Below are 17201 nucleotides of genomic sequence, written 5' to 3'. Positions count from 1 at the left end.
GGCTGAAATATTGGTTCTACCTGACAAATTGCAGCAAAACCTGGAAACCTTCAACAAGCACGATGCCAGCTGCAAAATCCCTGAGAGAACAGACATGAGGTAGCTTGAAGCACAGTGAATGCATTTGTGAAAAAAAAAGTTTGAACTGAATGAGAAAGTAGATAAAAACAAGCTAGTTACCAGACCTATTGCAATTTAGGGGATGAGGTTGACCTAGAGCAGCGGTCTCAAACACGAGGGCCGCATGTGGCTCTCCAGGTGTTATTTACGGCCCGCGGTCTGGACGCCATCAACAGCATTTCTCTTCCCCTTTCTCTTCCTTTTGGAGCAGCAGCGTATCTGGCCGGCTCGTTCCGTTCAAAGCCGCGGGTTGGCGGCTCCTCGCGCTATCCACTCCTGCATCGGAAGCCTCTCTGATGTCACAACATCAGAGAGGCTTCAGATGCAGGCGCGGATCTCACAAGGAGCCGCCACCCGCGGCTTTGAACAGAACGAGCGGCCAGACACGCTGCTGCTCCACAAGGAAGAGAACGGAAGGGGAGGGGAAAGAGAATTGCTTCTGCTACATAGGAAAGGGGGACCCTAGGGAAATGCTGCTGCTGCTGTACAGGGAAAGGGAGAGGGAGGGAAAGGGGAAGAGAAATGCCTCTCCTGCACAGGAAAGGGGGAAGGGAAATGCTGCTTCTGTTGCTGCTGCACCCAATTGGGGAAAGAGAGGGAAGGAAGGAGAAGGGAGAGGAGAGGAACAAGAGAAGAAGCCAAGTTCATGCGAGGGAGGGAAGGAAAGGAGATATCAGACCATGAAGGGGGAGGGAGAGATGCCAGACCAGGGGAAAGGAGGGAGGGAGAGAAAGGAAGGAAAGAGATGCCAGACCATGGAAATAGGACGGAAGAAGATAGAGATAGGAAGGGAAGGTAAGACATGGAAATGTAGATTTTGAAAAGAAAGCAGAAAAATTGAACATTAAGTTAATGCCAAAGATGGATGCAATCGAATTTACTGAAGTACACTAAGGGATATAGAGTAAATATACTCAAGGCCATTTAGCAGTTGTTATGAAAGTTCACTTAGCTTGTAAGCAGGATTGAGGGGGTCCCAATGTGGCCCCGTTTCTATCCCTGCTTCAGGGGACCCAATTATTTGTACTTTAAACAGGTTCCTGGGTGAAAGTCATGCTGGAAATGCTTGCTTTCATGACATGTAGCCAATAGTTCTAATGCACACAAAATATAAATGACTAGTATGAGTAAACTACTGTGATATACCTACCCAGCCATGAAAAGTTATACCCTATTCTCGGCATAATAAAGAACGGGATGCACTGCATTACTGGAAAAAACTCAAATGAAATTTACATACCGCTAATGAAACGTCGGAGAGAGTGCCTTCTGAATCTTCAAACCGCCAGGCTAGAAGCGATTACCATGGCGTGTTATATGCACTGAACTATAAACCACGTCATGTGCAGTGACATTAGCAAGACTTTAAACATAGTAAATTGTTTGGACATACTTTGAAAAATTTTGGAATCATTTTTTACACAGTCCTTTGGAGGTTGTGACCAAAGTCTTTTTTATAAAACAACAATGACTGGAAGGTAAACTCTTGTCCCAAGGGAGGTTTCACTTCAGAGTTTCAAATCTCTGAGTATTTTTATAATATATCATTTTGGTCACCCTTCACAGGTTAGACACCAATGTAGGTCAGTTCTGTGGTATTATTAAAGATGGATGCAAGGCAGAAAGTGAAGACGGAGAGAAAAACAGTCAAAGGACAAGAAGGCCCTGGAAACATAGTTGAAAGCACAGAAAAATAAAGTCACCAGACAATAAAGGTAGGGAAAATGATTTTATTTTCAATATAGTGATTGAAATGTGCCAGTTTTGAGAAAGAAAAGATATTAAACTTTAAATGTGAGGGCTGCAGAAAAAATAGAGTACTTGGAGGGCCGCAGAAAAAATAGTTAATGTCTTATTAAAGAAATGACAATTTTGCATGAGGTAAAACTCTTTATAGTTTATATATCTTTCCTTTTAACTGTTAAAGGAAAGTTTTATAAACTATAAAGAGTTTTACCTCATGCAAAATTGTCATTTCTTTAATAAGACATTATTTTTTCTGCGGCCCTCCAAGTACCTATAAATCCAAAATGTGGCCCCGCAAAGGGTTTGAGTTTGAGACCACTGACCTAGAGGAATGGGTTCATTCAGCCATGGAAGGGTAGGGCAAATTGAGCCATGAGGGATCAGACAGGGACCCCTTCCAATGACAAAGCCAGCCTATATTACAGTCTGATGATGAAGCCACCTACTAGTGACCTGGTGAAGGCTCAAGTGCATTGATAGTACAGCAGCAACATGGAGGGCTTACATCCTACCTCTTCCAATAGTCAATTTAAAGCTTTGAGAGAGCAATTCTGTGAATATAAGGGACACTTATTTATCATTCGTTGTTTATTTAATTTGATGAACAGCCTGGCTAGGAGTGCTTGCAGAGGTTTAGAAAATATGAAAACAGTTAAAAATTCAGAAAAGAACATTTAAAAATATAGGAAAGATCTAAACCATACATATAAGAAACAATTCAATAACCAGGCCTATCATACAGATCACCAAGTCAAACCTGCCCCTTCCCCCACCCACAGTGTAACATATTAATGATGGCTGATAAAGACCTGCATGGTCCATCCAGTGTGCCCAAAAGTCACATTCATTAACAATTCATGAATGAACCATCTATTCAATCATAGTATTAATATTTTACTCACTAAATTCTACTTCAAGATGTCTTTCCCTCCCCCACTGAGATATACAGCACCTGTACTCATAGCATACAATATGAATGTGGTATAAAATATGCTTTCTTGATCCTGATCTATTCTTGCAACTTTCAGGGCTCAGACCATAAAAGTCTGCCGGAGACTTGCTCTACTTCTTAACTGCTGGAGTTATGGTCAAAGCCCATTGAAGCCCAAACTAAATTGGCTTGTCATATATGGGACACAGACAGTTAGACAAGTTCCTGCTGAACCGGAATATATGCAGGTAGGGCTAGTCTCAGTTAGGGCGCTGGTCTTTGACCAGAGGGCCGCCGCGTGAGCGGACTGCTGGGCACGATGAACCACTGGTCTGACCCAGCAGCGGAAATTCTTATGTTCTTATCTGGTATTGGCATCACTTCTCCACTGCTGGAGTTGTCATCTATGCATTACTCCTGCCCATCAAAAATGAACTCTTAGCTATTGATGTGTTAAGTTTTGTTTTAATACTATCTTCTTTCTATTTAGGAATCCTTTGTGTCTATCCCACAAATCTTTGAATTTTGTGACTGGTTTTGTTTCCACTACCTCCACTGGGAGGACATTTCTGGCATCCACCACCCTCTCCATGAAAACATTTTGCCTGATGTTACTCCTAAATCTATCACCATGCAACCTCAGTTTATGTCCTCTAGTTGTACTACTCTGTCTCTGGCAGTCAGTGTGGAAACAGGATACTGGGCTAGAAGGAACCATTGGTCTGACCCAGTATGACTATTCTTATGTTATTAACTGCAAAAATTTACCACACTTTAGCAAACAGGTTCCTAAGTTTAAAAATGCAAATGAAACCTCTTATTTAGCAAAAAGAATTTCATATCTGTATAATTGTAGTTCACCATTCTTAGTGCTATTATTTGTGGCTTACATGTACCTAAAAGACTGATCATGGTGGATTTTCAAATCCTCCCCAATGTGTGTCTTCACTGTAATCTAGAACAACAGAAAATAAGATCCATTAGAATCATCAAATACAGCAAGAAGCACACTAGAACACACTCAGAAAAAAGTTGTGGTGGATAGAAGAAAAGGTAATGCAATATGTCTTGAAAAATTAAAATATCAAAATAAAGCGATAAACAAAGGGTAATTCAATAAGGTTACAAATAGATATAAACAAAAATGTAACTTATAACTTTTTTTTTTTTAAATAATTTTTATTATCCAGAAAACGTGAACAGACAGAACAAAACAACCAGTACAAATGCCTGAGAGAAAAAGAGATACACAAAGCTGACTTCCCCAGTTTTCTGAAGCCCATCAAAGCTTGTTATATGCCCCTATCACTTGCAGGGAGATTTATGATGCCATTGGTAAACTAAAACTCGCCAAGGCCACAGGACTGGACGGGATGGGGCCGGAGTTCTACAAAATCTTAAAACCACATGTCGGGCCAGCAATGGGTGCCCTCTATGCGGATATGCAGACCACTGGATGGCTTCTCCTTGAACAGAACCATGCCCATGTGGTGGTTCTTCCCAAACCAGGGAAGGATCCCGAACTGGTGGGGTCTCACAGGCCCATATCTCTGCTTAAACAGGATAGGAAGCTTCTTGCGGCCATTTTGGCGGGATGGTTGGCACAGGTGGTCCCTCACTTTATCCTTCCCAACCAAGTGGGGTTTGTCCCTGGAAGATTCTCCTCCACTAACATTCTGAAATTTTTTCATCAGTACCCAAAAAGTATAAACTACAGAAAACCAAAACTGAAAGGTGGAACATGGCCATGTTGGGTGATTTATAAGTACTATGGCCCTCTTTTACTAAGCCATAGTAGAGGTTTCTACCAGATCTTGAAGTGCTAAACATTCTGACACTGCTCCGATGCCCATGGGAATTCTATGAGCGTCAGAGCAGCGTTGGAGCATTTAAAGCTCCAGGCTGGGTAGAAACCTCTACCATGGCTTAGTAAAAGGAGGGTGGGGGGTATATTTCAAGCATTTACGGTTTTGGGTGAATTAATCTTTTTAAATTATTTATTTTGTTTTCATTGTATTTATTTTTACTATACTGTTTAACATATATGATTATAATCATCACTTTTCTTCTATATGTTTTAATTCAGAATTTCACATTTAGATCTGTAGATTTACTTTTTACTCTAAGTGCTACCACTTCTATTTTTTTACCCATCAAATTCAAATTGCAGGCTTCTTGGCTAGTGTGTTCCTATTCTTTGGTGTTATAGTATCTTAATTGAAAACATTTTTATAAACAGATCATAAGATAATTCAAAATCTAAAACTAGAAGAAATAACAGTTTCAATCAAAGCAGAATGTGTACCCCTTAATAAAGTCTCTGTAGAAGCTTGATGAGGTCCTATGCAGTCTATCAGTATTTATGACTGAGACACTAGACACTATGAGGCTCATAATAAAAAATTTAAAAAAATGTCCAAAACCGGCCTAAGTCGGTACCTGGACGATCAAAAAGACAGGTTGTCCAAGTACTGATAATCAAAACTGTTTTTATATCTAAAACCAGCTTAAGCCATGGGGGTGGGTTGGGTGGTCCGGTAGGAGGGTGTCCGGAAGTAGGGGCTGGGCATCCCTCCTGCTGGTGAAGAGCACTTCGGGGGGGAGGGATGTCTGGCAGAAGAGATTGGGCATCTCTCTTGCCGTGATCGTTGCAGGGGTGGGGGGATAGTTCCACGATTCTCTAACCGGCATTGTTTATAACAGACACCGGTTAGAGAATAGTGCTTTTAGGCGAAGGACTGGCACCCACACTTTTTGGGCTTGCAAGCTACTTTTAAAATGACCAAGTCAAAATGATCTTCCAACAATAAAATTTTAAAAAAAACCACAAAGCACACTGTAACGCAGAGAAAATGTGAATTATCATTTATATTCTGTGTTTTTTTCAAAGAGGTCAAGGCAGATGACTCTATGCACTGTCACCTCAGTAACAACCATACAAAAATAGACAAATATACCCCTCCCTTTTTACTAAACCACGATAACAGTTTTTAGTGCAGGGAGTTGTGCTGAATGCCCCACGCTGCTCTCGACGCTCATAGGCTCCCTGCCATAAAACCCGCTATTGCGGTTTAGTAAAAGGGGGCCATAGTGCAAAATATAGACAGCAGATATAAATTTTAAAAACAGACACATTTTGATCACTAAATTGAAAATAAAATAATTTTTCCTACCTTTCTTGTCTGGTGATTTCATGAGTCTCTGGTTTCACTTTCTTCTTCTGACTGTACATCCAATCTTTCTTCCCTTCTTTCAGCCTGTATGCTTCCTCTCCTCCAGACCTCATTCCCTCCCCCAACTTTTTCTTCCTCTCTCCCTGCCTCCCTCTCTTTTTCTCTCTTCATGCCCCCTTTCTTTCTTTCTGTTTCTCTTCTTTCCTTCTGTCTCCCTGCCTGCCCCCTTTCTTTCTTTCTCCCTGCCCTCCCTCAAGCCACTGCTGCCACAATCGGGGAACAGGCCCCCAAGCCTCTGCCGCCGCCATCGAGGAACAAGCCCCAAAGCCACCGCCGCCCCAACCTCTCCCTGTTTCCCTGTGTCAGGCCGACCAGCATTCCTCTCCCCGACGTCAATTCTGCCATTGGAGAGGAAGTGCCAGGCCAGCCTGGCAGCGATTGGCTGGCCTGAAACTTCCTCTCCGACGGCAGAATTGACGTCAGGGAGAGGAAGGCTGATCGGCCTGGTAGATTGTGAAGGCAACGCGAGTCTATCACGGAGCCCGGGATGGGCCCCGCAATCGACTCACTTTGCCTTGGCGATCTACTGGTCGATCACGATCGACCTATTGGGCACCCCTGATTTAGGGAGTAGTTTGTACATTTCTTTGAGTTGCTAAGGATTACATCTAAGTTGTCATGATATTGGAAGTACATACATAGTAGTTGCAGGTGATGTAGGTGATGCTTGGGACATTTCTGATTGTGTTAGTTTGTTTTTATGTGTTTTTTGAATAGAAGGGTTTTTATTTATTTTTTGAAGGTTTTGTAGTCTGTGGTCGTGGTCAATAGGTTGTAGAGTTGTGGGTCGAGTGTTGCAGCTTGGGTGGCTAGGAGGTTGTCGTACAGTTTTTTTCTTTTGACGTTTTTGGTTGGAGGGTGTGTGAATGGTGCGTGGGTTCTCCTATGTCTGGTTGAGGTGGATTGAACTAGGCGATTGTTCCAATAGACTGGGCTGTCTACATTTATTGCTTTAAATAGTAGGCAGTAAAATTTGAAATGTATTCTTGCTTGTATCAGGAGCCAATGTGAGTCATGGTATGCCTCTGTGATGTGGTCGAATTTCTTCAGTGAGTAGACCAGTCTTAGGGCTGTGTTTTGCATTGTTTTATCATGGTTGCTGTGCATGGGAGATATAGTATGTTGCCATCTAAGCCCCGCTCAACACAAACACACATGGACCTGGAGTTGCTTGCTGAAAATCCAGCAGTGGTTCAAAGTATCCACAATGCAGAAACTGGTTATGGGACTGGCAGCCCTAGACGTGCCCTGCTGTAGCCACATACCTCTTTTCCATGGAAAGCAAGGTCTATTCGAAACCAATGCTTCAGAGGAAACCTGAAGAGGGTTTTCCTAGCAAGACCTGTCCCATTGACCAGCTGCATCTGAATATGAGCATAGCCTAATTGGAAGGTAGAGACCAGAAAAATCAATTAAAACCGCAGAGTTGTAATACTGATGTCATAATTGCTTGCAGCTGTTTTCCCAGTCAATATGTCATACTCCGTCTCTAGCAGTAGCCAAACCCAAGCTAAAAGCCTACGTTTTTGAAGCTGCTTTTAACTCTTCATCCCCAATCACTGTCAAATACCTATACCCATTATATCATTCCCTCTGCCAGAAACTCCACAACCTGAAAAGTCCTGTCTGTCTGTACAAATTAGACTGTAAGCTCTTTTGAACAGGGACCATCTATTGAATGTTAAATGTACAGCGCCGCGTATGCCTTTCAGCGCTATAGAAATGATAAACAGTAACTGTATTGCATTCTCAGATATAGCTGTACTAACAGACATTTATAATATTGCTTTTATTTATTCAATTTTCTATACCATTCTCCCAAGGGAGCTCAGAACAGTTTACATGCATTTATTCAGGTACTCAAGCATTATTCCCTGTCTGTTCTGGTGGGCTCAGAGTCTATTTAATGTACCTGGGGCAATGGGGGATTAAGTGACTTGCCCAGGATCACAAGGAGCTGCATGGGTTTGAACCCACAACCTCGGGGTGCTGAGGCTGTAGCGTTTTAGCTACTGCGCCATACTCTCTCCCTCTTCCACTCTTCTATATAGCATCAAGGAATATTTCAGGACTCTACTACAAAGCAGTTTGAACTATTCTAGTTGTTGTCGTGTGCTACAGGGCCTATTTACAAGCAATGTATGTGCATGCAATTTGATAAACTGGCCCCTGAATTAGTTATGCATAGACCAATAAGAAACACAATGGGCCCTTTAATAATGGTACTGTATATACTTATGTCGTTATTGAGCACTAGCTTCTCTGCTCCAGGGCCCACTGCATAAAATGGACTCTGGCAAATAATCTGTAATACACAAGGACTAAGAGGAAGGGTATCACTGTTCGCCGCCGACACCAAACTTTGCAACATAGTAGGCAGTGGCTTATCACCTGATAATATGACACACGACCTACTGCTGCTGGAACAATGGTCAAAAACTTGGCAGCTAGGCTTCAATGCTAAAAAATGCAAGATCATGCACTTGGGCAGGAGAAACTCACGTAGAACTTATGTACTAAATGGTGAGACCTTGGTTAGGACCACGGCGGAACGAGATCTAGGAGTGATCATTAGCGAGGACATGAAGGTTGCCAATCAAGTGGAGAAGGCTTCCTCCAGGGCAAGACAAATGATGGGGTATATCCGCAGAGGTTTCGTCAGCAGGAGACCTGAAGTTATGATGCCGTTGTACAGAGCCATGGTGAGGCCTCACTTAGAGTACTGTGTTCAGTTTTGGAGCCCACACTACCGGAAGGACGTGCTGAGGATCGAGTCAGTTCAGCGAACGGCCACCAGGATGGTCATGGGACTCAAGGATCTCACGTATGAAGAAAGACTGAAGAAATTGCGGCTGTACTCACTTGAGGAAAGAAGAGAACGGGGAGATATGATTGAAACGTATAAGTACATCACGGGACGCATCGAGTCAGAAGATGATATCTTCTGGCTCATGGGACCCTCGACCACCAGAGGGCATCCGCTGAAAATCAGGGGAGGGAAGTTTCATGGCGACCCCAGGAAGTACTTCTTCACCGAAAGAGTGGTGGATCATTGGAACAGACTCCCACCCCAGGTGATAAAGGCCAGCAGCGTGACAGATTTTAAGAAAAAATGGGATACTCATGTGGGATCTTTAAGGGAGTAAATTCAGGGGGGGGATACTTGGAATGGGCAGACTTGGTGGGCTATAGCCCTTTTCTGCCGCTTTTTCTATGTTTCTATGTAACAGTGTTTGCTGCTGTTAGTAAATGACCCAAGGCTGAATGGAATTGTCCAGATCAGAGTGATGTGCACTAATGAAAGTGTCCTCCAATGCATCTGATAATATGGAAATCTTTATTCATCCAATAACATAATGATACATCCTTCAGTCACGTTGGAGGAGGCCGAGAAGCAGGAGGGATTGAGCACCCCTCCTGCTCCCAACTTTTAGAGGGAAAGGGAGGGGGAGGGGCCGGGACTTGTTTTGAGGGGGAGGGAAAGAAGGAGTCGGCATCCCTCTTGCCATTTTTGTTAGAGATATGGGGGGAGCACTGATGGTCCATTAAAAAAATGAAAGAAAAAAAGCCTGCAGAAGCCCTGACAGCACTGAGCGATTGAGTTGGGGAGTTTGCATGCAAATGATTTGCACCTCCATGCAAATCATCTGCATGCAAACTTAATAGTGAATCAATCGCTGTTGGAAAATTGGCCAGAGAATTGGCCAACAGCGAATGAGTCGCTATTGTAATGAATCTAGGCCTATCTTTGCACAAAGGCAGGAGCAGCAATTTGATTAAGCTGTCTGCCACTGAGATTGTAGCTTCCTCTCAGCTGTATCCTGCTCTCTTCTGACATAACTTCTTTCTCCCACAAGGGTGAGATGCAGCAGAGAGGAGGCCATAAGCTCGGCAACAGAGGCCATAAGCTCGGCCATAAGCTCGCTGCTGCTGCTGCCTTTCTACACACAGAGAGAGAGAGAGAGAGAGAGAGAGGTTGAGAGAGATGAACAGTGCTGAACCAGGAAGCAGAGGGGAAGAAGAGTGGAGTACTGAAAGAAACAGAAATTGATGCTGGCAATCAGGCAGGTCTGGAGGGCAAGTGCTCACAGGGAGTGTGTTTATCCTGTTACAAGTAATCATGCCATTACCATTACCATGCTGAAGTACTATAGTATCACCATTACTATAGCTAATAAGTAGTTAACAGCTAATTATTGATTATCAGAAAAAAAAAAAAAGTAACTTAACTACAGTAACACGATATAGCACGACACTGGCTTTCTCCAGTTCAGAATCAGATACAGTTCTCATTTCCTCTGCCTTCACTGGGAAGCAGTTTCACATGTTCTTCTGTAACACCCTTCTATCCATTTGCTACCTCTATATTATTATTGAATTTATCCCTGTTCTCCTTCATCCTATGATCCTTCATTCCTAGGCTTTGTACCTTTGAAAAAGATCCATCTTGTGTGCATTTATACCTTGAAAGTATTTTAAATGTCTCTATCTTATCTCCTATATCCCACTTAAAGAATACATTGTTAGATCCTTACGCTTCATAAAGAAGATCACTGATCACTGATCAACCACCTTCTGGTTAATATTCTTTTGAAGGAGTAGTCTCTAGAATTTCCATGAGGAATAATTTTATTAGTCATCTCCAAAGAACCCCACCCCCAACACTTTTTTGCGTGGTGCAGATACCTACTTAAAACAGAGGTGTTGAAACAGGCCTTTGAAATGGCAGCATTAGATCTGTGAGGGCTATGCCGCTCAAACTCGTTTCTTCTGGGCAGAACAGTTGCCTGACAATTCCCTTGAAGGGACTTCAGCAGAAGTTTTGGAAGCAACAGGATTTTTAGTAGTACGCATCTGCATTCTTTGTGGCAAATGGCTCTTACCATTTGCATGCTTTGCCGATAGCGGTGGGAGGAGCTAGAGCAACAACCTATGACTTTGCTAGATGACATCCGCGCTATCTAGCTGAAAAGGATGCTAGCACTTTTGTGTGCCACACTGTGAGTAATCTCGCTGCTCCATGTGCCTGGAACAGATTACCCGAGGCTGTGTGTCACGCCCCTTCTCTTGTTCAAAACCAGACTGAAAGCCCACCTTTTCAAGATTGCCTTCAACGCTCATCACCCTAGCCAGCAGTTTAACCATCCCCCACTAACTGTAACCCCTACCCTGACATCCTGTTTGTCTGTCTTGATTAGATTGTGAGCTCATTCGAGCAGGGATTGTCTCCTTTGTGACTCTGTATAGCGCTGCGTATATCTGGTAGCACTCTAGAAATAATTAATAGTAGTAGGTATGTCTCAGGCTGAACTTACCGTCTTCAGTTAGAAACAGCAGAGGTGTAGCATACATGTTGTTTGGGTCAATGTGATGCACAATTCCACAGAGCGGGCTTTTGCAATAATGGAGTAAATACAGCCAGGCTGAAATGGTAAACCTAGAACAGTAATCAATTAATTGTTTACACTATGAAACACACTTAATAACATAGAGTATAAAGACCTATATGTGAACCACCTAGAAGTCTCACGACTATGGCGGTATAGAAGATTAAAGTTATTATTATTATTATATGGTCCATCCAATCTGCCCATCAAGGCAGCCACAGTAGCACCTATCGCTCCATGTGGGTTACAGCTTTCTACGTGATGCTTAAATTGCAAAGTCATTCTTGGTTGTCTAAACACAGTCTTTTTTTTTAATATCAAAACTCAGAGTCTTCAAGCTACATAGTTTAATGCATACATACATTGTTATGCATTAAACAAAGAGAGCCAGGATATGAATACAAGACAATATAGGATTATGTTTCGGCACTTAGAAGCCTGCATCAGGAGTAGTAATCTTATGGCTTAAGGAGGGGCCTAAGGCAACTGGGCTAATTCCAGTTGGCCCAGGCGCCTAAGGCCCCTCCTATGGGTGGGGCCATAGGCACCTAGCCCAATCAGGCCCTAGGCCTGCCATTCCGAGGATGGCGGGCCTGCCGTCCATCCGGGCTTGGGACCTGTCCATCCGGCCCACATTAAGGTAAGTTAGGGGGGTTAGGGTAGTTATATGGTTAGGGGGGTGTCCGGGGTTAGGGGGGTGTCTGGGGTTAGGAGAGCCATTCAGAGGTTCGGGGGGGTGATCGGGGATTCGGGGGGATGCGCCGTAGGCAGGAGGGCCTGGGATTCCTCCTGTATATATTTAAGGGGGTTGGGGGGTTCACCTTCGGGCAGGAAGGCTTGGGCTCCCTCCTGCCGGTATTGTCATGGGAGGGTTGGGATGCCAGCAGTAGGGTTTGGGATCCCTTCTGCCTGTAGTCACGGGGGGGATGTGCGCCTTCGGCAGGAGAGATTGGGCATCTCTCCTGCTGGTATTGGGTTTGTCGGGAGGTGCCAGCAGCAGACTCTGGGCATCTTTCCTACCAGTTTGTGGCAGTTCGGGGGGGGGGGGGGGGGATTGCAATCGTTGCAGGAGAGATTAGGCATCTCTCCTGTCACAATCATTGCAGTGGAGGGATTCTGCAACCGGTGTTGTTTTTGACAGATACCAGTTACAGAATCCAGCTTTTAGGCAAAGGACTGGCCCTTCCTTCACCTAAAAGGTCTCAGTTTGGGCATTTGGGACTTGGGCGAGTTTTTGGTTGGGAAAGCATTTTCATTTTAGACATTGTGGTGGTCTGGGCGATTAAACTGCTCAAAAAAAAACCCTCATTTTGGACATTTTTTTTGAGAATGGACATTTTCCTTGCTGCTACTTTCAGCATTTAGGGGCTTAGGCCAAAAGGGGACTTAGGCTTTTTTTTTTTTAATTATGCCCTTCCACGTGTTTAATTAATATTTGCTTACATTGGATAGTCGGCATGCCGCTGCCTGATTGCTTCGAGTTCCCGGTTTTGAAATATTGCCAGCTTTTTCACAATCCCATTCTTTTCTCCACTGGATGCATAGGGAAAACTGAGGAACTGTGTCACATCTGCGTAAAACAAACATGCCTTGATTTAGCAGTACATTTTAGAAGTTATGTTCCACTAATTCCACTGCAACAGACACTTTAAGTCGCTGCAAGGACAATAGATCAGCTTTCTTGGGCATAGCCAGGGCCAGAAATTTGTAGTGGGACATTGCAGTCAGCTACAAAATATATTCAGAACTGCAGCTGGATATCCTATCAAAGAATTTTAGATTCAGATAATTTATTGGTGTAGAGACCTCTAGTGGCTATACCAGGTATAAAAGGTGACAGAGGCGTATTAACAGGGATCTGAGCTCCCGGCACTAAGGGTCATGTTCCTCTAACCACTACCTGGAGGAAGGAATGGCCTAGTGGTTAGAGCTACAGCCTCAGTACCCGGAGGTTGTGGGTTCAAGCCCCATGCTTCTCCTTGTGACCCTGGAAAAGTCACTTAATCTTCCATTGCCCCAGATATATTAGATAAATTGTGAATCTGCCAGGACAGATAGGGAAAAATGCTTGAGTACCTGAATGAACAACCACTTAGACAACTTCCCTTGTTAGGTTGTATAAAAATAACTTAAATAATGATAAAATAATCAAAAATGATTACACTGGATGGAGGGGGAATGGGCCTCCTTAGTGGTGTGAGCCCTAGGGCACTGCCCTATTTCCTAATGATCAGTCCATTGCTGAGAGGTGACCTTTTATGCCACTTAGATTTCCAGAAGGTAAACTATACTATAGAAATTTATCATTTCTATAGTGCTAACAGGCATACAAAGCACTGTACACCAAAATATGGAAGAGAGAATCCCTGCTTTAAGGGTTTTAAGAAAGTTTGGACAATTTCCTGGAGGAAAAGTCCATAGTCTGTTATTGAGAAAGACATGGGGGAAGCCACTGCTTGCCCTGGGTCGGTAGCATGGAATGTTGCTATTCCTTGGGTTTTGGCCAGGTACTAGGAACCTGGATTGGCCACTGTGAGAACGGGCTACTGGGTTTGATGGACCATTGGTCTGACTCAGTAAGGGTATTCTTATGTTATTATGAGCTTACAATATAGTTAAGACAAACTGGACAAAAGGTGCATCTATACACAGTGCTCAGGTGGGGGAATTACAGAAGGAATTGAAAGCAACTTCAAAGAAATGGGCTTTGAGTTTGGATTTGACTACTGCCAGGGTTACAGCTTGAAGTATCAAGACAGGCAGTTTGTTCCAGAAATACGGTGCAGCAAAGTAGAAGGAATGGAGTCTGGGTTGGCCACAGAGGAGAAGGGTACAGATGAGAGAGACTCATCAGATGAGCAGAGTACCCAGGGGTGGGAGTGTAGGGAGAGAAGAAATGTTGAGGAGTTGCAGAGTAAATATATTTGTAGATCAGTAACGGGAGTTTGAATTGTATATGGAAACAGAGAAGGAGACAATGGCGTGGCTTAAGGAGAGGGATTGTGTTGGGTACAGCGGCATTGGCAGAATATGAAGCATGCAGCAGAGTTCTGGACAGATTGAAGGGGAGAAAGATGGTTCAGTGGAAGGCCACTGAGAAGCAGGTTGCAGTAGTCTAGGCGAGAAGTGATGAGGGTCTTAACAATGCACTCAGAAAGGAAGGGTCAGATTTTGGTGATGTTGTAGAGTATGTGCCCATTTTGAAGTATTTTGATCACTGACACAAAGATGTGGCCATATATATGCATCGATGACCTAGTGAAATAGCACTTACATGCACACATTTACAGAATTATCCTTATACAGTCAACTCTGCTTAAGTGCAAGGCCTCCAGACCGGACCGCCACGTGCGCATAAGTGGAGTGTGTACTTAATAGGAGTACCACTTTTTAGTCAGGCAGTCGTTTAGCTGGCAGCTACCTGGGATGATGGCAGCAACAGCAAGCAATGCTGAGAGGAAGGTGTTGGTGAGTGCTTGGCACGTTGACATAGGTATCCCATCTACATGCTGCCTAGGATGGCTCACGATGCTGTGACGTTCCGGGGAGGGAGGTGGGGGGATAGTAAATGCCGTACAATAAATACAGAGGACTCGTGATTGCATTTAACCGGAGTGAAGGTAACGTTTACGAATAGAGGTGGGACCTATGACAGTGCGCATAAGCAGATTGTGTGCTTATTAGAAGTGCAAATATCCGGCGTTTATGTCCATTGACTTTAATGTACAAAAAACCGGGACCATGGTGGTAAGGTGCGGATAACTGGAGCATGTGCTTATCCGACATGCACTTAGGTGGAGTCGACTGTACTGTGGATGGGCAGACTAGATGGGCCATTTGGCCTTTATCTGCCGTCATGTTTCTATGTTTCTATATTATAAAATATTAAAATATACATGCATACTTGACCAATATTGAAACACCATCAGCTTTAAGGCCAATATTGAAGCACCATCAGCTTTAAGGCTGCTGCAAGTGTCTATTTATGCCAGTGATTTATGCTAGTATTTTATGGAGACAAGCAGAAAACTACTTGTCTTTCTACAATAAGCTCAACACAGGTGGCTTAAAAGGCACTTTAACGAGGTTCCCCCTTATAAAATTTCCCTCTTGCAATATTGACAGCATTCTTTATCAATGAGGTAACGATACGGAAGAGTTCCTTGAGATGGAATGAAAACTGACCAATATAAATATTACAGCCTAAGGACAATTTCTTGTCATAGGCCAAGTAAGCCACTGTAGTATGGCGTTTATGGGCTGTAGCTGGCTAAGCCAATATACCTCTATTTTGGAGTGTTGAAAAGCCAGGGCAGAGAGAGGCAGAGCCATTGAATAATAGCTGGACTGGCCATTAGAAAAGTGGGCTGGAGAGGGGTGTTTCAGAGGCAGAGTCGAGGAGGATCTGGCAGCTAAATGGGAGCCGGCAATATTCACTGCTGGCAACCGCATTGCTAAGTGACCAAATAGGACCATATAAATAGCAGACCTAACTTTGGTCACTTAGCTATGTGAGTGCATGCATTGTATATTGTACATCACCTGCATTAATCTCAGCAGGGTGCTGCATCTTGAACACCTGCTCCCCTCACTTCTAAGCCCCCATAATATAACCGTATTCCCCTGAACCCTGCCACCATTACAACTCTCTCCTGGGACTCTGACAAAATAATAAATATTTCTTCCCCACCCCCATCCCCACTCCAATCCCCTCACCCATTTCCGCTAGAAGCCAGCCTTCCATATATATCTTCAATTTTAAAGTAGAAAAACCACTTCCATTCCTGATGATAAAATAAAGTCTATGAAAAGCAACAAAAGAGCTACAGTAGACCTACCATCTTCATAAGGGCACTGAAGTATTCTGTTTGCTTTCACTCTCCATATAACCTCAAAATTCCATGCAAGACATTTTTTGTGATCTTTGAATGGACGTTCAAAGGGTGTAACTGTCTGTAGCAATGCTATAGACTCTGTAACTTTGTGCACCTTTTTGTTTTTTCTGGAACCTTGCTCTTCGATGCCTCTGTGAGTGATCTTAGCTTTCACAAAAACAGAATACAGCATGACCGAGTGCTTAATAAAATAGTCATCTCTGTAAACCATAATACTTGGAAATTTTAAGAACACTCTTCGAGCTCTTCTCACATGTAGGTGCCTTTGGTTTAGCCATCTCTTCTTGAACACTGAAATTCCACTTCTGAATTCTGACGAAGCCACAACATCAATGCTGACAATGCAAGGGCTCGAGCACAAATACTGCACTGAAATTTCAGAGTCATTCACAGTATTTCCTGTGCTGGTAAAGTATACAAAATCTGTGTAATTTGGATGCTGTGAAAACAGTTCAGTAATGGCTGAGGTCTCTTTGCTGAAAGAGGGCAATGAGCACTGGGGAAAAAAAGTTAAAATATAAATAATTTAAAATATATTTATTTAGATCTATGTACTAGCTTTTTGAAGGAATACCCCTTCTCCTTTCCCTGCTCCCCCTGTCCAGCAGTCCCCCTTCCCTGCTCCCTCTGTCCAGCAGTACCCCATCTCCCTTCCCTCCCTCCGTGTACTTCTAGACCAGGGCCGCCTCCCCCAATGGCTTCCCCCCCCCTGAAGGCCTGCATGTTTCCCCCCCCTTCTTTACAGGTCCTCCGGCTTCCCAACGGGCCTCCTGCAACCTACACAGAGGATCACTGGTGCTCTACGCGATCCTTGCAGGCTGCCACCGTCCTCAGAAGCACGTTCCTTCTGACGCGATCCTGCCCCTGACGTCAGATGAGAGACATCAAA

The 17201-nt window shown here is 43.7% G+C and overlaps 1 protein-coding gene across 1 annotated transcript in view; it reads right to left on the bottom strand.

Moving 5' to 3' along the window:
* Positions 1 to 17201, bottom strand: part of SEL1L3 (SEL1L family member 3) — a 122424-nt gene that overhangs the window by 103470 nt on the left and 1753 nt on the right. Inside the window, exons 2-6 of the mRNA XM_033948101.1 lie at positions 16256 to 16808; positions 12861 to 12987; positions 11346 to 11467; positions 7296 to 7411; positions 3694 to 3752 (exon numbers count right to left, since the gene is read on the bottom strand). Coding sequence (XP_033803992.1) covers positions 3694 to 3752; positions 7296 to 7411; positions 11346 to 11467; positions 12861 to 12987; positions 16256 to 16808 — 977 coding nt within the window. The remainder of the gene's footprint in view (positions 1 to 3693; positions 3753 to 7295; positions 7412 to 11345; positions 11468 to 12860; positions 12988 to 16255; positions 16809 to 17201) is intronic.

Source organism: Geotrypetes seraphini, chromosome 1, assembly GCF_902459505.1.
Source record: "Geotrypetes seraphini chromosome 1, aGeoSer1.1, whole genome shotgun sequence".
Lineage (NCBI taxonomy): Eukaryota > Metazoa > Chordata > Amphibia > Gymnophiona > Dermophiidae > Geotrypetes > Geotrypetes seraphini.
The sequence above is the reverse complement of the archived record's forward strand: the minus strand, read 5'-3'. Positions and strand labels throughout refer to the sequence as shown.